General features: G+C 45.6%; 1 protein-coding gene across 3 annotated transcripts in view; it reads left to right on the top strand.

The window, feature by feature from the left end:
• Positions 1-2,570: 2,570 nt before the first annotated feature.
• Positions 2,571-18,017, top strand: part of TP63 (tumor protein p63) — a 98,901-nt gene continuing 83,454 nt past the window's right edge. For 2 of the 3 annotated variants that reach the window (XM_015638325.1, XM_015638326.1), the window contains exon 1: positions 14,750-14,825. In XM_015638325.1, coding sequence (XP_015493811.1) covers positions 14,767-14,825 — 59 coding nt within the window. In that variant the 5' untranslated portion in view covers positions 14,750-14,766. Of the gene's footprint in view, positions 2,660-14,749; positions 14,826-18,017 lie in introns of those variants that run through there. The other variant, XM_033516788.1, reaches the window with a different exon arrangement.

Below are 18,017 nucleotides of genomic sequence, written 5' to 3'. Positions count from 1 at the left end.
TGTGATCTGGGCATAGGCCAGGTGAGCAGACTGGCCAAAACAAGAAGAGGGTCTGTCTCCAGGTGGGAGTTATTCCCTGCTGCCAATGCAGTGGCCATTGCACACAGGCCATTCTGGAAAAGACTCTTCTCCAGCTCCCATGAAGAAGTAGGTAGAGCAGGGTTTCACAAGAACAGCACTTTTCTCATGACATTTCTTTTGCCTTGTAGGTTGAAATCTATGAGGAAAGAGGCTGTTTTCCAGGCTGTTTGGAGAGTACACAATGCATGACCACTTTTCCATGAAGCCAGGCTGGAGGAGGTAACAGCTATTTCCACCGTGGACACGGTAGACGAGATCCAACCAGCTTCTGGTGTCTCTCCAGGAGCAAGCATGAGGTCTCAGCAGTGTGCTCAGAGCCCAGCCTGGTGTCTGTGTACAAGGTTGATTATCCCTACCCACATCCATGGGTGCAGATTGAAACCATGTCCTGGAGCAAGAGCATGAAGCCAAGCTCTTGCTCAAATGGTCTGGGCAGGGAGAGCATTTCCTTGCCGTGTCGTTGGTTAAAGGTGGATGCTCAAGGCCTAGAGCAGAGCCAGGCTGGCAGTATGGAACATGAATTGGCATGGCCCTCCTTGCCCATTCCCTGGAGGTATTTGCCCACAGCCCTGATTTCAGCAGATGAGGATGCAGCTGCTCTGAAGCTCTCCCTGGGCTGCTTTGTGTGAGTGCAAACCCTGCTGTGAATCTTCTTCTCTCCTCCCCAGCAGATTTGGAGATTCCCATACCTCTTCCCCAATAACACAAGCTACAAGGTTTGCTGTTTACTCCAGGGTTCAGCCTAAGAGAGAAAAGGTGTTTGATATTACTGTTTTCCCATGGTCCAGGCAGGGGAAGCAGTGCCCAGCAGAAGGGAGCCCTTAACTCCAGTTAATAAACACATCCTTCACTTCCAGCCTCTCTTCCTTGGTGAGTGCCACTTAGGGAAAGCTGCTTGGACTTGGCTGGAGATCAGCCCTGCGAGTTTACAGGATTCACAATTCACAGATGTTAGGAACTATCAGGCTGAGTGTGGGTGGAGAATGTCAAGTCTGAAATAGCTCCCCTGCCACCCTGGCACAGGCAGCAAAGAAAATGTTTCCACGTGACATTCTTCGAACTAACATTTCCTACAAGGAAAACACAGAAGGGAAAAAGTAAGAGGCAATTGCTGCCATCTCAGAGGGCTCCTGACTTTTGCTCAGGGGTGGCTGGAATTAGTGCAGACATTGGCACAAAATATGCACTATAGGTGAGCCATAGGACCGTCAGTCCCTCACACTGCTCCTCGTCCACACAAACGTATAGGTCTGCCTGAAGATGCAATCCCTCTGGTGCACAGATATGTGGGTGCTATTTTTTTCCTGCTGGAATCCATTTTAATTTAGCTCCTGATTCATATTTCATTCATTCTCCAAACCCACAAAACCAGGATAGGCTTACAGCCTGTACTATTTGGATAAATCATGGAGGGGGAAAAAACCAGGGGGACCAAACAGGTTGCTTTCCTGAATGATTTTCTGTGTGACTCAAAAGAGAGAAGAAGAAAATAAAAAGAGGTGGGTGGGAGAGAATTACAGCCATCTTTTCTTGCTTTCATGTTACTTCAGGAAAATCAGATCTGTATTTTACCTTTGATAGTTTGTTTTGGTGGACTTCACTCTTGATTCTCTAGGCTTTAGTGTCTGAAAAACATGTGATTTCTATTTTCTTACTTTTACTTTTTTCTCAAGATAATTGAAAATATTGGGGATTTTTTAATGCAGAAAATGTATATGTTATTTACAGAACACTGGAACAATGCAAGAATTTCTGTATCATCTCAATTATTTTGGAAAAAATGGCAAAAAGCTATACAGGGAAACATTAAAGATATCTGATAGTTTTCTTGCAGGGAGGAGGGCAGGAAGGCGAGGCAGAGGAGCAAAAGTTCAGAGTTAATTTTAATTGAGGAATTTCCCCATATTTTGTCATTCAGCTTTTGAAACTGTGACCACAACAGACTGTTTGAACTGTGGTGTGAGAGAGACTGAAAAATTCCCCAGGCAACTATGAGGAGGTACTAACCCCAGAGCTGACAAGGAAAGCTTTTTAAGTACGATGAAATTCAGCACGGGCGCTGCACCCAGCAGAGGAAACTCCGGCCATCTGGAGACGAGGATGACCAGCGGCCACAGCAGCCTGTAAAATTGCAAGAGCTGCCAAAATTAAACTGTGAAGTCAGGCAGGAAGGCAACCAATGACCAGCGAGATCAGAAGTTCAGAGAAGCCCCAGATGAGCTCCCAACAACAAGTGTGACCAGCGTACACCAAAGTTTATTAAGGATGTTGAGAGGAGGGGAAAATATCTGTGCAGAAGATGCCCAGCTGGCGAGGAGGGAGTGGTGGTGATGCTCGGGTAACTGGAGGAATCCCATTGGCCAAGTCCCCAGCAGATCCCACCCATCCGCAAGTGTAAAATAAATCTCTAAAGTTGTACCTCGTGTACCACTTGACCTTATTGCTTTTAGCCTGCTGGCTTTATATCTATTTATTTATTTTATTTCGGTTTGTCCCCAAGGAGGGGCTGGAAGGAAATGAATTTTGAAGCAGCACCTTTCACCACCTTGCCATACTACCCTGATCCCTGCATCCAGCGGTGAGTCTGAGCGTGACGTAACTCTCCTATCGCAGCTTTGATCGGAGTCTCCTGTGTAATTGTTAACTTTCCTGCTATCGGCCGGTGGCAGCTGGGCTGCACGCGGAAAAAATGTGCCGCTCTCTTCATGCTCAGTGGAGCTTATTATTATTTTTGGCTTTCTAACAGGTTACTGTTTAATTATAGACATCCGTTTAAGATATCCCCTTTTCCTCTTTGGCATTAGAGGAAAAAAATATATATGATAAATAACATGAAAGCTGATAGTATCTTTCACTGGTGTTTTGGAGCAGAAGGTTACACTCTGCTTTGGGTAGTACAGGAATGGCTTTAGCTTTCTGTTGTGTGTTTGCTTGTTTGTTGATGTGAAAAAACTCCTGGGAATAATATGAGCTGAACTATGAAGCCCTGAGATTTTGGAATTGAAAGGATAAATAGTTAATTTAAAAGATTCAGAGAAGAAAAAGCTGCCTTCTAAGAGAGAGCAATTTTCCAGGAATATTTTTTTCCTTCTGTCTAACAGCCAGTGTCACAGCCTGACAACCACTCTTATTTTAGCTTTGTTGTTACGCTGAGTTTTATAACTTTCCAGCAGATAAAAGAGCATGTCCACACGAGGTGTCACAGTATCACATTGTCGGTTTGTTTGTTTCTCCCAATAGAAGATACTATATTTAAGCATGCAAATGACATGTAGATGGTATTTTTCCAGTCGTAAAGTTCAGAGAGGTGAAATCCTCTGGGTACAGTCACTTGATGAGCTCCATTATAAGACTGGTTTCTGTCTGTCTTCTGTAAAAGCCCAGGCTGGTGTCTCATGGAGGCATTAATCCCTGGAAGAGTTAACTATTAACTCTGCATCCTCTGCAGGGTGATGGGGAAGGCTATCCTGCTGCACAGCTCCGTGTTGGAGAAAGGGCTTGGCCACCATCACCCAGCCCATGGCATTGCAGGCAGTTTTGTGATCTCTGGGTTTTTTCCCCACTGTTGTGCTTTGTAGCAAGGTTTGTGGCGGCTTTTATCCCCCCTTAATCTGAGTGTTTGGTGCCACCGCTGTGTGAAGGTCCTGGGGAGGAGAGTGGAGACCTGGCAGCGAGGAGGAGCCATGTTTGGGGCCAGCAGAGGGAAAGGAGAGAGGCTGGGAAATATCGCACGGTCCTTGGCCGCGCTGCCGTGGCACAGGAAGGTGGAACGGAGCCGGGGGTATTGGATTCCCCAGGGAGACCTTCCACAACACGAGCCCAGGGCTGGCCAGGCACATGCAGCCACGCTCTGATCTCCTGCAAATCCACCCAGCCTCGCTGACCCCAGCAGGGATGTGCCTGTAGCCAGGAGAAAGCAGCACAAGAGCAGTGCCCTCCCAGCAAGGTGGGTTTGGGCTGACAGCAGTGGAGTCTTTAGCACATTAATGTTTCCATGGCTGGAAGCCCCAGCCAGGCAAATTCCAAAACTGAAAATGAAGGAAAAGGAAAAAAGGGAAAACCCCTGATGCTGGAAAGCGTGAAGACACACTGGGAAGTGTACCTGAGCTCTGGGACAGCTTCCCAGCCTGTGAACTCCTGCCAGCTTGTATCTCATCTCATGTCAAATAACAGGTTCCAAAAATGGTACTGTGGCTCAGGCAAAAAAATCAGCTGGAGCATGAATTAAAGAGAAAAATAATCCATTGGCTGTATTTAGTAGAACTTTTTAAATAAGCCTTTCACCCCTACAAATCTGCCTCATCCAGCAAGGCAGGCCTCACAGTAGCAATGCTGCTCCTCACCACATATCTTAGCAGCATGATGAGTTTTGAAGTGACCATTGCAGTGTAGGAAGCCCCAGGACAGATAGAATTTGTGACACCCCTCAGTCATAAAACCTGTTTGAGGTGTAGCTTAGAGTAACAACATTTCTCAGCTGTTACATGGCATGTCATATAAACATGTCTGTTTATATGAGCCAAGAGTGGCATTTGTTCAATTATTAGTGACTGTGCTCTGCCACAGGTCAAAATCAGCTCAAAGCTGGTCCCCAAGATACTTTTCTCAGCCTGACATAGATGAGACATAGATGGTCTTCATCTTTAAGATCCATTGGTTGCATATTCATGATGTGTTATGTGACATTTCTCTGACTGCTTTAACAAATTTCAATAGTTTCAGAATTGCATTTATTTTACACACTTTGAAACACTTCTCCTCTGATGTGGTCAACATACTTTATTTAGCTAATACCAATGTGCTTCTTTTCAACCTTAAAATTACATCTAGTAATTATCTAACCAGCAAACTGATAACGTTGAGCTGATGTATGCTGGCAAAAAACCAATAGTGAAAAGCGTTTCAAACCCTGTTAAACTGGTGGTAGGGTCTGCATGTCACACAGATTTCCTTGTAGTTCAGTGTGGACAGGGAAACACTTAAAAATCCAAGTTAATTCTACGATTTGTGGCTTTGATTTACCCTCTGCTGTTTCATCTACTTATCTCTTCAGTTTGGGGGTGTCCAGCAGGCAGGACATGTGGGAGCCAGCTAAAATATTTCCTCTGTCAAGAGGTGAACACAGAGCACACCGAGGAGCATTAGCTAATGTGCCTTTATCATCCTCTCATGCCTTATGCCTGTCATTTCACAGGCCACTGTGAAACAATGTGTCCAAACAACACAGTAATTCAGTGCCACAGATGAGGAAATACAGCTGAGTGTCCAGACTCTGTGCCATGTGTGATTGTTTAGGCCACTCCAGCCTCTGTCTCAACAGCCCATTTAGGCTATTAAATTCTTTGTAAGTGTTGGTATCAAAGCAAAGCATCACCAAAAAAAATCATAGGGAAGTCAGCTGGGTCACAGGATAACAGCCTGCTCCTTCACAGAACACTCATTGCTGTGTGCTGGAGTTCAGTGCTGGAGCTGCAGCCCAGCTGACAGAGGGGCAGAGGACCAGGGGTGCTGATGGGGATGTACATCCTTTTGCAGAAGTGAAGGATGCAAATGTAGCTCGTGACTGAAGTGAGGTTGTTTGGACAGGTGTATCCTGAGTCTGCCCATCTTCTTCTTAAACAGAAAGAGCCGGGAGGTGCTAAAATTGAGCAGACCTCCAAGTCTTTCTCCTTTTACTTCCCCTGTCAAGGGAAATACTTGAAATCAGGAATATGCACACTCAGTGCTCTGGCTCCTGGGAAGTGCTGCTGTAATGACAGAAGCACCTGCACTGAAGTGCCAGGCCACTGACCCCCATGAATTACTGGCTTGGATGGTACCGTGGGAGCCCATCCTGTGCTGCAGAAAAACCAGGTCAGCTCTGAGTCATAAAAAGAGCTGATTATCTGAAACAGGCGGGATTTCCACCTTCCAAGAAGTGCCCACCTAGCTGCAGCTGAAAGCCACTAATGTAAGATGAAGAAGGCACTGTAATTATGATCAAAGTCCAGCTGTTGAGAGCTATGTAATTAGTGTCTCTCCCCAAAGCTGCTTTTTTTTCAGCTAATGCCTGGTTGGGGGAGTGATGTTTACAGATAAGTTACTTGTGTTCTTGAAAATAATGGTCATTATGCTGTGTTTTACTCAGGAGCCCTCTTCTTTGGGGGCTGTTGGGAATGCACCTGCTGGTGCAGTGGACTGTAGTCCTGCCTGCTCTGCTCCTCCCTCCCCCCATGCCCAGGCTAATTGGTGGCCTCGGGATTTCACATCTTTGCTGTGTTGAAGGTGTTCACCGTGGCTCTCTCTTCCCTTTTGAATGAAAGGGCTCTCACACAAGCTGCTCTTTCTCCTTTCATTTCTTGCTTTGTATTCCCAGTACAATGTGATACAGTCCAGCCTCTCAATTCTCAGTAATAACAGAGGAACAACCCTGAAATCCTCTGGTCTCTGCAGCATCTGTGCTGGAAGCCTGATTTCTCAGACATGGTCCTGGGTTTTGAGGAGGTTGCTAAAACCAAAAACTCAAACAAAATCCCTCAGATATGTAGAAAAAAAAAATCAATTTTTAGAAAACAATGAGGAAAACTGTAATAAATTACTTAAAGAAGATATTAGAAATTACTTAGAAAGAAGGGCAGTGTTTGGGCCATAGAAACATCATCTATTGGTTGCTGTATCTGGATGGATTTTGGTGAGCAGGGCCTAGTTCCAGCCAGTCAGAGCTCCTGGGTTCAAAGAGATCTTTCATCAGGAGCACTGCATGTGTCACTTCACCTTCCCTCACTGGTTCCCACCCGTATCAAACCGGGCTGGTGAACGGACTGCAGTTATCAGATAGGAGTCTGGCCAAGGTCAGTGCTGCAATACAGCACCAAGGTGGAAACTCACTGTACCCCGTGCTCATCACTGCCAGCAGCCTTCTCTCCCTTGGGCTGGGAGGGAACACCTCCAGACAAAACACGCTGGCTGCAGGCAGCACGGTGCTGTGTCCCTCATGGTTGTGAATCAGTGAATCACAGTAATCAGCTCTCCTTTCACTCGGGTACCAGCTGGGTGACAATGTGACAGTGTGACAGATTTGCTTAAGGTGTCATAGGGTCGGGTCCCACAGGAACATCTCACCCACGTGCAGCCTCTGAAGAATCCTTGCATTTGGGCAGCTGAACATTTTTTCTCTTTCCTCATATTATGTTTTGTTGAGGAATAACTGAACTCCTGCCATGGTAGTGGACAAATTTCAGTTGCCTTCACCTATGCAATGGGAGCCCAAATTTGCTGCGTTGGCAAAAAGACCTGAAGTCAAGTAAAGAAAGACATGATCTGGTATAGATCTATTTGCAGAAACAGCCAGTGATACTGCAGGTACTTTCCAGAGACCAAGAGAGGACCCAAAAATTGTTCTGAGCAGCTTGTGGTGTGCTGGAGCCAGATGCACATGAGAGGACAGCATTCCATGTACCAAAACAACTCTTGCAGAGCATCCTCCTTGGCAGGAGGGTTTGCAGAGCAGCTCTGCAGTGGACATGCTGCCACCATGGGACCTCTCAGCTGCCTCCAGCACCTCATCAGGGATATGTGCTGCTGGTGGTGAGGAGGGAAGGGCATTTATCTCATCTTTGAGGTCTATTCTTTGGCCACTGTCCTGTTCTTGTACTGCAATTTCATCAGAAGATGGGTTTAAAAGATAGAATCTTTGCAAAACAGTGCTCAAGAGTTGCACATTAAACCCTCTTCAGTTCTCTCCTCCTGGCAGAGCCCCTGAAGTCTGCTTATCCCTGCTGCCCTCCTCCATTCTGTCCCTGCTGGACCTCTTTACTCCAAAGTCACTGACAAGGTCAGCACTTTATCCTCTTCAAAACAGTACAGTCTTCTCAAGAAAATATTTGTCTGCTTGGAGGTCCTTTTAGTGCTGTTTAAAGCACTAAGGATTAAAGTGGAACCAAACCAGCCATTTTTTTTTTTCTCAGATCCTAAAGAACTGCAAGGATAATATGTGAAAACATTCATGGGATCCTTTGAACTGTGAGGAGAGGATACCTGATTCATAGTGCCTTGCCCAACTTCCAAAAATCCTGAAGAAATTAGTTAGCAGTTGATCTGTTCAGAGGTGTTTAGCATGGTCATGGTACATGTTATGATTCCATGCTGATTTATATTGCACTTTCTGCTACAAACTAATTTGCAAAAGCTCCTCTCAACACCAGGATTTCTGGCCTGATACAAAGCAAAAGGGCTCAGCTTCGATTTGGGGAAAAATAAAATCCTCTGCTGTTCAAAGCCTGTCCAAAACAGTATTGAAGACTTCCTTATAAAAAAATTTCAATCAGAGTAATAAGGTATGGGGGAGGAAGGAGGGTCTTTGATGAGGAAGAAATCAAGGAAACTTGGCTTTCAGTTTGGTGCCTGGCTCTCAGTTACTTTTGCAGTCACGTGAAAACCTTCCTGGAAACATGGACATGGTGGTGGGAGCCAGTGGTTATACTGCCATACAAATTTTGACTTCTTTTTACCTTAAAATTTTGTAGCTTATGATCAACACTGAAATAATCAGAAGGAAAATGTTTTGCTATAATAGATTTCTGAGGTTTGAATAGCTCTGCTGATAATAGATAACATCTACCCAGATAGCTTCATGAAAACATCTGTATCTGTTCTTAGGCCGTACTTGGGAGTTTTTGGTGCCTGTTTACAATCACTCCTGTGTAGCAGATCGCCTCCCCACAGGATTTTGCTGCTGAGTCATTTCCAATCAGGTGTTTAAATGCCACAGGTGGTCTGATGTGATAAATACCAGTACACAAAAGCAAGGGGAATTCGGTTAGTGCATGGAGCTATAAAGAGAACAGCCACCTCCCCAAGTGAGAAGGGGGAAACCCTGCAGTAAGTGATCAGGGCTTCAGCAGGTTCTTTGCAACATAAAAATAAGCCTGCTTACAAAACCTTGCCCTGGGAAGTTCAGTGCCTATGTGGTTTAGTAATGTTGATAGGCAAAAGTCACTGCAGGCTGAACAAATGCATGGAAAGAAGCTTGAATTGTGCTGGTGAGCTGGATGCTGCAAAGAGCAGTGCTCAGCTGTGTATTTCCAGCAGTGTCTGGGGAGCAGGAACTGGGGGGAAACAACAGTGGGATGGCTGGAACTGCTGTCAGTGGGGTAGAGGAGGTGGCAGTGACAGGTGTGAAACTAGTTCAGCTGGCTCTGAGAGTTAGGGCAAACATTACATAGTTAAAACTCTCCATGCAAAATAATTTTTTTTACACAGTTTTCCAAGTTTGGTTGTTCGTATTTGTGAATTTTCATGTTAAAAAATAGTGGTTGGAAACGTCATTGCTGTTTTTGATGAGAAGGGTGACGCTATATGTGCTCATAGCACTACAGCAGCTACAGCTTTAAGATTATCACAAGCAAAAATCATAAATCACATTAGGTGTGGCAATGTATTGATAAAATTATAGGGAGCCAACCCTGTAATTTCTTACACTTGGCATAGTTACAAAAGCAAAGATCCTGTGAGCGCTCCAGGTAGCATTCCCTTACACACCAGCAGTGTTCCTGACAAACAGTTCATTTGTTCCTGTCTTCCAGGACTATAATCTGCTCTTAATTCTTTGTCCTTCACCTGTCCTGTCTTGGAGCTATTTTGTGACACACAGAAAGGTCTTTGCAAGTGCTCTTATTTTTGAGAGAAGGATTCTCTGCCCTTGGGCTTAGGAATAGCTCCACAGAATTGCTACATGCTAAAAACTCAGCCTGTACGGTATTTAGCAGAAGAGCTCCTTTTCCTGTAGGAGTATCACAGCTGGCAAGGGTGAGGAGTGGCAGTTAATGTTTAGGATCCAAAACACACCAGATTTCACAGGTTGGCTGCGGGGATAACAAGTTTGGGGAGCTTCAACCAAATTCATATTACAGGAATCTGCACCTAACCCTGCTTTGCTGCTGTTTCTGTTTTGCATTTTAATTATTTACTGAAACCCAGGATGTTGCTGTTTACAGTTTCCTGCTTCTAAAGAGTTCTGGGGACTTTCTGTATTATCGTGATGATTTATTTGATATTTTTTTAAAATTCAACCTTTGAGAGAAAGCTTGTGAGAAGGATTTTATAAGTCCCCTGAGCAGTTCATAACGAGTTTTTTGTAACTGAAGACCGAAGCAGCTTTTGTAAGAGTAGGTACCTTAGGGAGCCAAATGTCTTACCTGGCTCAACACAAAATATCACAAAAGCCTTTTGCAGTAGGCAGTCTGAGAACCCTCCTGTTCTAAAAAAGAAGCAGATATTTCATGCTCCCTGTCTGTCCCTCTCTTCTCTCACTATATATATATGAGTAAATGCCCTGCAATGCATAGTTTCCCAGGGCTGAAAATCAGCGTGGGCTGCATGATTTCTCTTGCTTTGCTTTCTCTTGGTGAGGGGGACCATGCTGAGATAGGCCATGTGGGATGTCCTCTCCCTGCCACCTCCTCACAGTGGTCAAATTTGGGAAATGCCTGTCCTGTCCCCTATGTGCTGGGACAACAGCAGCTCAGCACCTGCTGCTCAGCGTGTAGGGGTGCCCAGCACCTCCCTGGAGGTTGCAGCTGCAGCACACCAAACACTTGGGCAAAAAAACCCCAGGAGCTGCTGGGGCAACCCTGGCAGAGGCACGATCCATCTCCTTCACATGTCAAAAAAGCTCAGATCAGAGCAAGTTTAAAAGAAGCTCCACTCTTGTCCGAGTGTGTTACTGTCCTTGGGACCATATGCCCTTAATACTAGTGGTAGTGCTTTAGCAGTGTGGGGACACTGTTACACCTGAGGAATTGAAGAACAAAGCTGGACGGGTCCCCCAGGGGCTGGGGGTTGAGCTTGGGTGTCCTGAACTCCAGGTCTGCATTCTAACTCTGGGCTTCTCCACACAGGTTGGGTGGTCTTCTGCAGGTTATGAGGAGTTTGTAGCCCAGACTAGGAAGCACCAATTGCAGTGGGCAGGTGGAGGAATTGCGATGGCAGTGCTTCACCTTGGTCAGGGCTGAGAAAGGGAGTGGGTGTCAGGGCTGAGCAGAAAGGAGGGGATGTCCGTGGCTGAGCTTCTGAGGATGGGTAAGAAGGGGGAGTCAAAAGCTGAGTGGGAGATAAGAGATGTCTGTGAAAGTTCACAAGATGCTGAAGGAAACCTTGAAGGAAAAAATTAAAAAAATAGGGGTTACAGTTAGGGGAGAGTGTCTCAAGTGCTGGTGGAGTGTTGAGCTGCCTGAAGCCCTGAGGATGAAATCTCTGTTATGCAAAAGTGGTCACTGTTGTCAGGCTGATAATAATGATATGTAGATAGCTGATTAGATGAGCTGTTGATAGGAGACACAGTGGGTTCGTGGGCTGTGGAGGTACTGAAATTGTTCAGCATCAAGAAGCCATTCCCAGCACTTTGCAGGGAGCAGGCCATGCATTGCTCATTCTGGGAACTCTAGTGGGAATGCAAGAAGGAGTTTTTTCCTCCCAGAGGAGCTCTGCAGCCAGCACTGCACAGAATGTACAGAGCACTGGTGCAGGGCACAGGGCTGCAGTGATATAACGTGCTTTGAGGGGCTGTCACAGAGTTGCAAATGTTGTATTCACTGCAGGCAGTCTTACTCAAGATGACTCTAACTGAAAGGAGATGATGAAAGGAGAAAAATCCCCCTTGTGTTTTGCAGCATGGTGAATTAGGAGGATTACTCTGTACAGCCAGTTTCACTTTCTTTGATATAGGTCAGTGTTGCCTGTGCACTGAAGACTGGAGTAAAGAGCCATCAGGAAGCTGAACTGTCCCTTCCTACCCCTTTCCATTCATCTCACACACATACGCTTCCAAAAGACAAATCTAAGTCAAAGGGAGATCAGGATGCACTGTTAGAGTAGATTCTAGCAGAACACTCAGCATATTCCTGTGAGACAGAACTGATTTCCTCTAAATACCATACAGCTCACAGTTGAAACAGTGTGTGCAGGACAAGCATCCTCTGCCTAGAGAGCAGGAGAAGCTGACAGTCCTCCCTGGTCTGTCCTTGGCAGATGCTGTAGGACACCAGCAGTGTCACAGAGCCCTTTGCTGCTGCCACTCCCTGTTCCTCCATGTGTTCCCCACACCTCCTTGGCTGTTGGCTACTTCTGAGATCACGGTTCACCCTTCTGGCAGTCATCTTCTTTCATTTTCTAATGCATATCCCTGTGCGACTCGACCACTTTTCTCACTGCTGCCCCTCCCTGTAACCCGTGCTGCTGTCCATGTTTTTTGTGAGAGACCAGATCTGTGAAATATCTGGCAAATGTAGGAACTGGGAAAAAAAACTGAACCGTAGGTGGAAGTTATATTCTGTCTCAAAAGAATCCTGTGTTGGTGTTTGCTATTCCTTACATTTGTCCTTCCTATCCCATGCATCTGTCAGTATTCTTTCAGAGTTATTTCCTAGGACTGGCACATAGGAGCAGCATTATGTGCAAAGGCAATCTGAAGGGTTTCAAGAACTTGCTGGAAGTCTAAATTTTAAAATGCTAAACCTGAAAACCCAGCTTAAAAATCGAAAGGAGGATAAACACTTGTGAGCTCAGTTCAGCACAGCCTGCCTCTGCCACGAGTCAGTCAGTGAGCTAAGACCTTGGAACATGGCATCAGGCAAAGAAAGAAGCAGGAAAAATGCATTCTGCAGTGCAAGTCATGCTGGGAAGAGAGGCTGCTTGTTGATGAAGTAGACACAGAAAGACATGCAATAGAGGTTGGTGAAATTTAACTGCAATCTTCTTGAGGGGGTAGAGAGCCTCTCTCCCAGTTGGCTTTCATTTTGCCTCCTGCTTAGGGGGTAGGCAAGGAACCTGTTGGATTTCCAAAGGTCTGTAACCTTCGGAAAAGGCCTACAAGGGGTGCTTCCAGGGTGTTCTCTGCTGGCTGAGGGTGGCTGCTCCAGGCACGGGGACAAGAGAGCTCACAAGTCGGGGAATTCCAGATGACATCGCCTGCCAGGCGCACGCTTGTCCCTTGCTGCCAGACCCCGCATCCTTCTCCTGCACAGCTGTGAGCTTCATTAGGTACCGATGTCTACAAATCACTGCAGTGTTACAATGCGGAGCAGGGGGAATTCCAACAGGACGAGGGCTGCCAAGTTCCTCCAGCTTTAACGGTGCGATCTGAATAGGAGCCCCCTCCCCACGCAAAAACTAAAAATACAACTGACACCAAGATTCAGGCATTTAGCTGTAGTGCTCGTGGACTTTAAATCGTTTGTTTACCACTGCTTTTGATGGGCTTCAAGGTGTAACTGGAGAAGGCAGGGACGAGCACGTGGATTGGGACTGCTGGAGTTGAAGCTGCTGACTCCTTTTGAATCTCTATCCAGCTCACACCCTGTGGTGGCTGGGGGCCAACATGTTAATATGCACATGGATTTAAGGAATTTTAAAGGGGTTAAATGCTGTATAAATTCAGGAAGGAAGATTAGGTTTTAGTCCGGACTGGAATTCTCCTTCCACCCTGAACTCTGTGTGTGTCTTAAAGCTGGTCACAGCATTTCTGCAGCCCCTTGATTTTCATTTCTAGGCATCAGCATTTTGGAAATTTCTTCATTTGGAAATTTCTTAGTGTAGGAGGTACAGTGTATAGTCTACCTGAGGAAATGCCTTTCTGAATGTCTCTATCTAAATACCCAAAAATCAGCAGTTCCTTTTAGAGTAAGCACCAGACTGGGACTCGGGTGACCAAAGTTGTATTTATGGCTTGCTGACTAATGGTGAATAATTCTATGTGGTGATTCTCCTGGTGCCTTAGTTTTCTCACAGGTAATATGGGAGTAATCATACTATCTTCCTTTGTAGACCACTTTGAGAACTATGAATAAAATGAAGCATTTTAGATATCATTATTTAGACATTATTAATCATTTGTTGGGTACATTGGTTTAAAATGGAAGTGCTTTCTTCATAAGAACAGATGTTCTCTCTGCATCAAGGTTTCCTGAGTACTCCACTAGCATATTCTTTAGGGGACTATAACTTTTTGTGAAAAAAGAAGGAAATTTGTAGCAGAGAAAGACTTCTCTGGCCCCATCTGCATATCCACTGACTGAGAACTGCAGGCTCAGTGATAGAAAATTGTACACCATTGATAGACATCTCATGGGGAGAAGCAGAAATCAACACCTTGTAGTTTTGTCAAGATGCAGAAAGAAAGCTCCGAATCGTTTTGCTTGTCCCTGCTGTAAAAGATGTGAAAGATTTAATGTTAGAAAATTTTACCGTGTGGCTTTTCACCAACATGAAGACACAAAGTTCTGCACCTATAAACCATACTGATAATTTCTGAGAACTTGCACACTACAGGAGAAACACAAACCAAACCAGAGCTCCAGTTTTTGAGGGAAATTATGGAGAAATGGAGGTGCTTGGACCTCTTGAAACCAAACAAAGCGGCTTCCCTGAAACACCTTACCCATTTCTGGTTTCCACATAAACCATGCTATTTATCCGGGAGCAGTTCAGAGTGCTGTAGCACCGAGCCCGTTTTGGACGAAAAAACAAAGGAAACCAGCTACCTCTTGGTTGCGCCAGTCTTTATTTTTGGAAGGAGGCTGCTGGGCTCACACACGTGCCAGCAGTGCTGGGGCAGCACCCTGTGTCACACTTGACCCTGTATCAGGGCAAGGAGGTGACATCTGCCTTTAAGGACCGAGGCTACCGAGGAGGGGCCGGGCCGGGCCGTGCATGCTCGGTGCCAAGGCTGGCTCGTGGTTTCCTCGGGAACTCGTGGCTTTTCCCCCGTGGTAAGTCCAACCTGGGTGCTTTGGTTTAAGCCCTTTCTAAGAAAGATTGTTTGCAGTAAAGGTGGCATTTTGGGTGAGAAGTGTTGCTGCGTTGGAGTAGTTGAGTTGAATAGCTTACTGTCATTGTTTCCTGGGGTGGAGAGGGGTTTCTTTTCTTTATCTTCAATCTCTTTGTAACGAAGGTAGGAAGGGGGGTGATGTGGTGAACAATGGAAGGATGCATTTAGAGTGAGCAGTGGGAGCAGGAATGGTCTTGTTTTCTCTCCACTTCGGCCCATTTTGTGTCACGCTGGGCCCAGCAGCCAGGCCTCCATTTCCTCCTGTGGTGGGCTCCGGGGAAAGGCAACAGCGCTGCGGCCACGGCTTATGAGAGGCAAAAGCAGTGCTTTGCTCGTTGGTTTTTGGAAGGGTGAGTTGCTTTTTGGTTTGCTTGGTTGGTTGGTTGGGGTTTTTTTGTTGTTGGTTTTGGTCCGGGGGGTTTTTTGTAAAGTTTAACATTCCCAGCCTCCCGGAAGGTTGTGAACAGAGTGCTGTGTGGGCACGGCTACAGGGACGTGTTGCTGCCATTGCTGTGTTTTGCAGAGATGTCATTTATCGGTGGGGTGGCAAAGGGGATCAGCTGGGACACGTCCCCACTCACACGGCTGTTCCACAGCTCTTCTGGGGCAGTGCTCAGGGGGCAGCACAGCAATCAGCGTGCCCGAGGCTGCAGCTCACCTAATGGATTTGGAGAAGTGCTTCCACCTGGACTCTGGGCTGCTCTTGTTTCAGCCAGATAAATAGGACCTCAGCGAGATGGCAGAGCTGCCTCAAACCTGGCCTGCGAGTCACTGGCACTGAAGTGTCCCAGCACTGCACAAAGAACGCTGCTCTTGGTGAGGTGCTGCTTCTGTGAGAAAACTTAACTTGCTATTAATAATCCCCTGGTGGTTTTTAAAGGAGGGGCTCGTGGATGTAATGTCCTGTTCAGCTTGTAGTTTGCTGGGGGCTGTAAATCCCCCTGTAGGTCCTGGTGCAGTTACTGCCCTCTGTTTGTGAAAAGCATCCTGCCAAATAGTTCAGTAGTTGGTGCAGGAACTTACCTTGTAGACTTGAAACAAAGACAATCTGGACAAAATTTAGTGCTATGCCTTGTTCTGTTGTATTTTGGTATAAGAGGCTATGTTCAGTAGTGCCATTTCCTGCGATGGCCTTTGGGATGAGCAGGATGTAGGTACAAGGGATGTTGTGTAAATGTCTGTTAATAGAAAAAGCATCTGGTTCATGCAAGCAATTTAAGCAATGCAATCTTCTTATTATCTTTAGGCACTCAGTGAATATTTTACTGAAAGTAGAGTATTTGCTGATGTGGGAAAAGACAGTTAACTAAAGTAGTGACATTTACACACAGATTTTTTTTTTTAGGCTTTAGATGTTATTTTCCAGTGAAAATTCAGACACTTAAGTATGTGTTTAATAGACAGAGTCTTTTCCTCTATGTTGAAGGCTGTTAGTTAAGGAAAATAGCACTAGGTTTAGATTCTGTTGAGCTCACAGGGAAGGAGACAGTTTATCTTGCATGCAGCTTTGTGCTGAGCTAAAGTTGGTTTTCTTACCTTTTGATAGCTTTTTCCCATCTGAGAACAGGGTGCACCAAACTGAGTAAAAAGCAACGTATAGCTGTGTCCTTAAATGGTGCAGTGCTTTCCAACAGCTTTGTTAGCTGCAAAGGTGTAGAGTAACAAACCTGGCTTTATCAGTCTGTGCAGCTGATAGCTCCTGCAGTGCTTGGTTGGGGCAGGTTTGTGGGATTGCAGCTGAACAGGACCACCAGGACCAGAGCGGGCAGGCTGAACTGGGACATTTTGCCTTTTTGAGACTGAAAACTGTGTCCAGCAGTGAACCAAATCTGAGGCATGCCATGGCATGCAGGAACCTTGTTGCACTGAGACTTTTTGAAAGAAAGGTCTCGTTTGGCTCTAGCTCTTCTTTTATTGACAATAGTTCCTGTCTGTGTAGCAATGAAAAGTGATTTTTAGTTTGCAAGTCAAGAGCAGTTGTGATAAGTGGCAAACAATCGTTAAAAATGAGCACTTTGATGGCTTGAGAGAGCCAGTTGTGGGGTTTCTCTGGCCATTCCTGGTGGCCAGGACTGGGTGCAGCAATTACTCAATAGGAACTGAGGAGGTTGCAGAGCTTACCACTGTGCTCCTCCAAGGCTCATGGTGGCATTGACCTGTAGTGTTTATGACAGGCTTTAGGCCAGATCTGTTCTGGGTTTCAGTACAGCATTCTTGAAAGTGTCTTACCTCACTGAAAGCATGAAAGGAGTAATTTTGGGTACTTTCTGGGATAACTGCTGTTCTCAGAGTATTTGTGATTATTTTTTCACATGTAGTGTGGGCATGTGTTCCCATCTGTGGGGCAAAGCTATTACCCATGAAATTCTGCATTTCATTTTTGTTTCTGGCTGTTCATGAACGTCTAAATTGTGCTGGAAGTTTTTTTCCTAATCACAAAAAGGATGAGGAACTGAAGTGATGCTCCAGGAGGCTTTTAAGCCACTTTGATTTCCTTTAGCTTAGAATAACAGTCTGCTCTTTTCTAAGAGCATGCAGTTCTGTGGATAGCAGAGGTGAGGAAAACCCAGCTTTCTGCAGACCAGAGCCATCCTCATAATGAAAGAGGCTATAAAAATTCAATAAAGAGAGCTAGATCCCTCTCTGACAGCAGCCAGAAGTAAATACTTCAGGAAAAGTGGAGTAAAACCACTCTAGTGTAATCCACCCTCTGAAGCACTCTTTCTTAATTTTGGCAGATTATTAAATTAGGATCTTCCATGCAATTTGTTTAGACCATTGTGTAAATCAGGACCAATATGTACCAAAGGAAATATTAGTTCAGTTCTCTTTGGAATCCAGTTATAACCTTGGCTCCTGCCACAGCCATTCCCCTGGCAGAGAATGAGGTCGTTCACTTGCATTGTGCTGAAATGACTCTCATATGGAAATTTTGCAGGACACCCCCAACCCTGTAGCAGGAAGGGTGGTCACCTGCCTCATACTCTGAAGTTGAACTGAGAGTTTTTGTCAACTGCAAATATCCTGGAGAAATTCCTCCCTTCCTCTTTACATCCCTGCAGCCGTCAAGTATTTTGACATGGGTGTAAAAGCTGCTGTGTTTGAATTTAGAAATTGGCCAGTGGGATGAGAA

The sequence above is a fragment of the Parus major genome, chromosome 9 (genome assembly GCF_001522545.3).
Source record: "Parus major isolate Abel chromosome 9, Parus_major1.1, whole genome shotgun sequence".
In the NCBI taxonomy this organism is placed as follows: domain Eukaryota; kingdom Metazoa; phylum Chordata; class Aves; order Passeriformes; family Paridae; genus Parus; species Parus major.
Note: the sequence above shows the minus strand (reverse complement) of the source record. Positions and strands in the feature narration are given on the sequence as shown.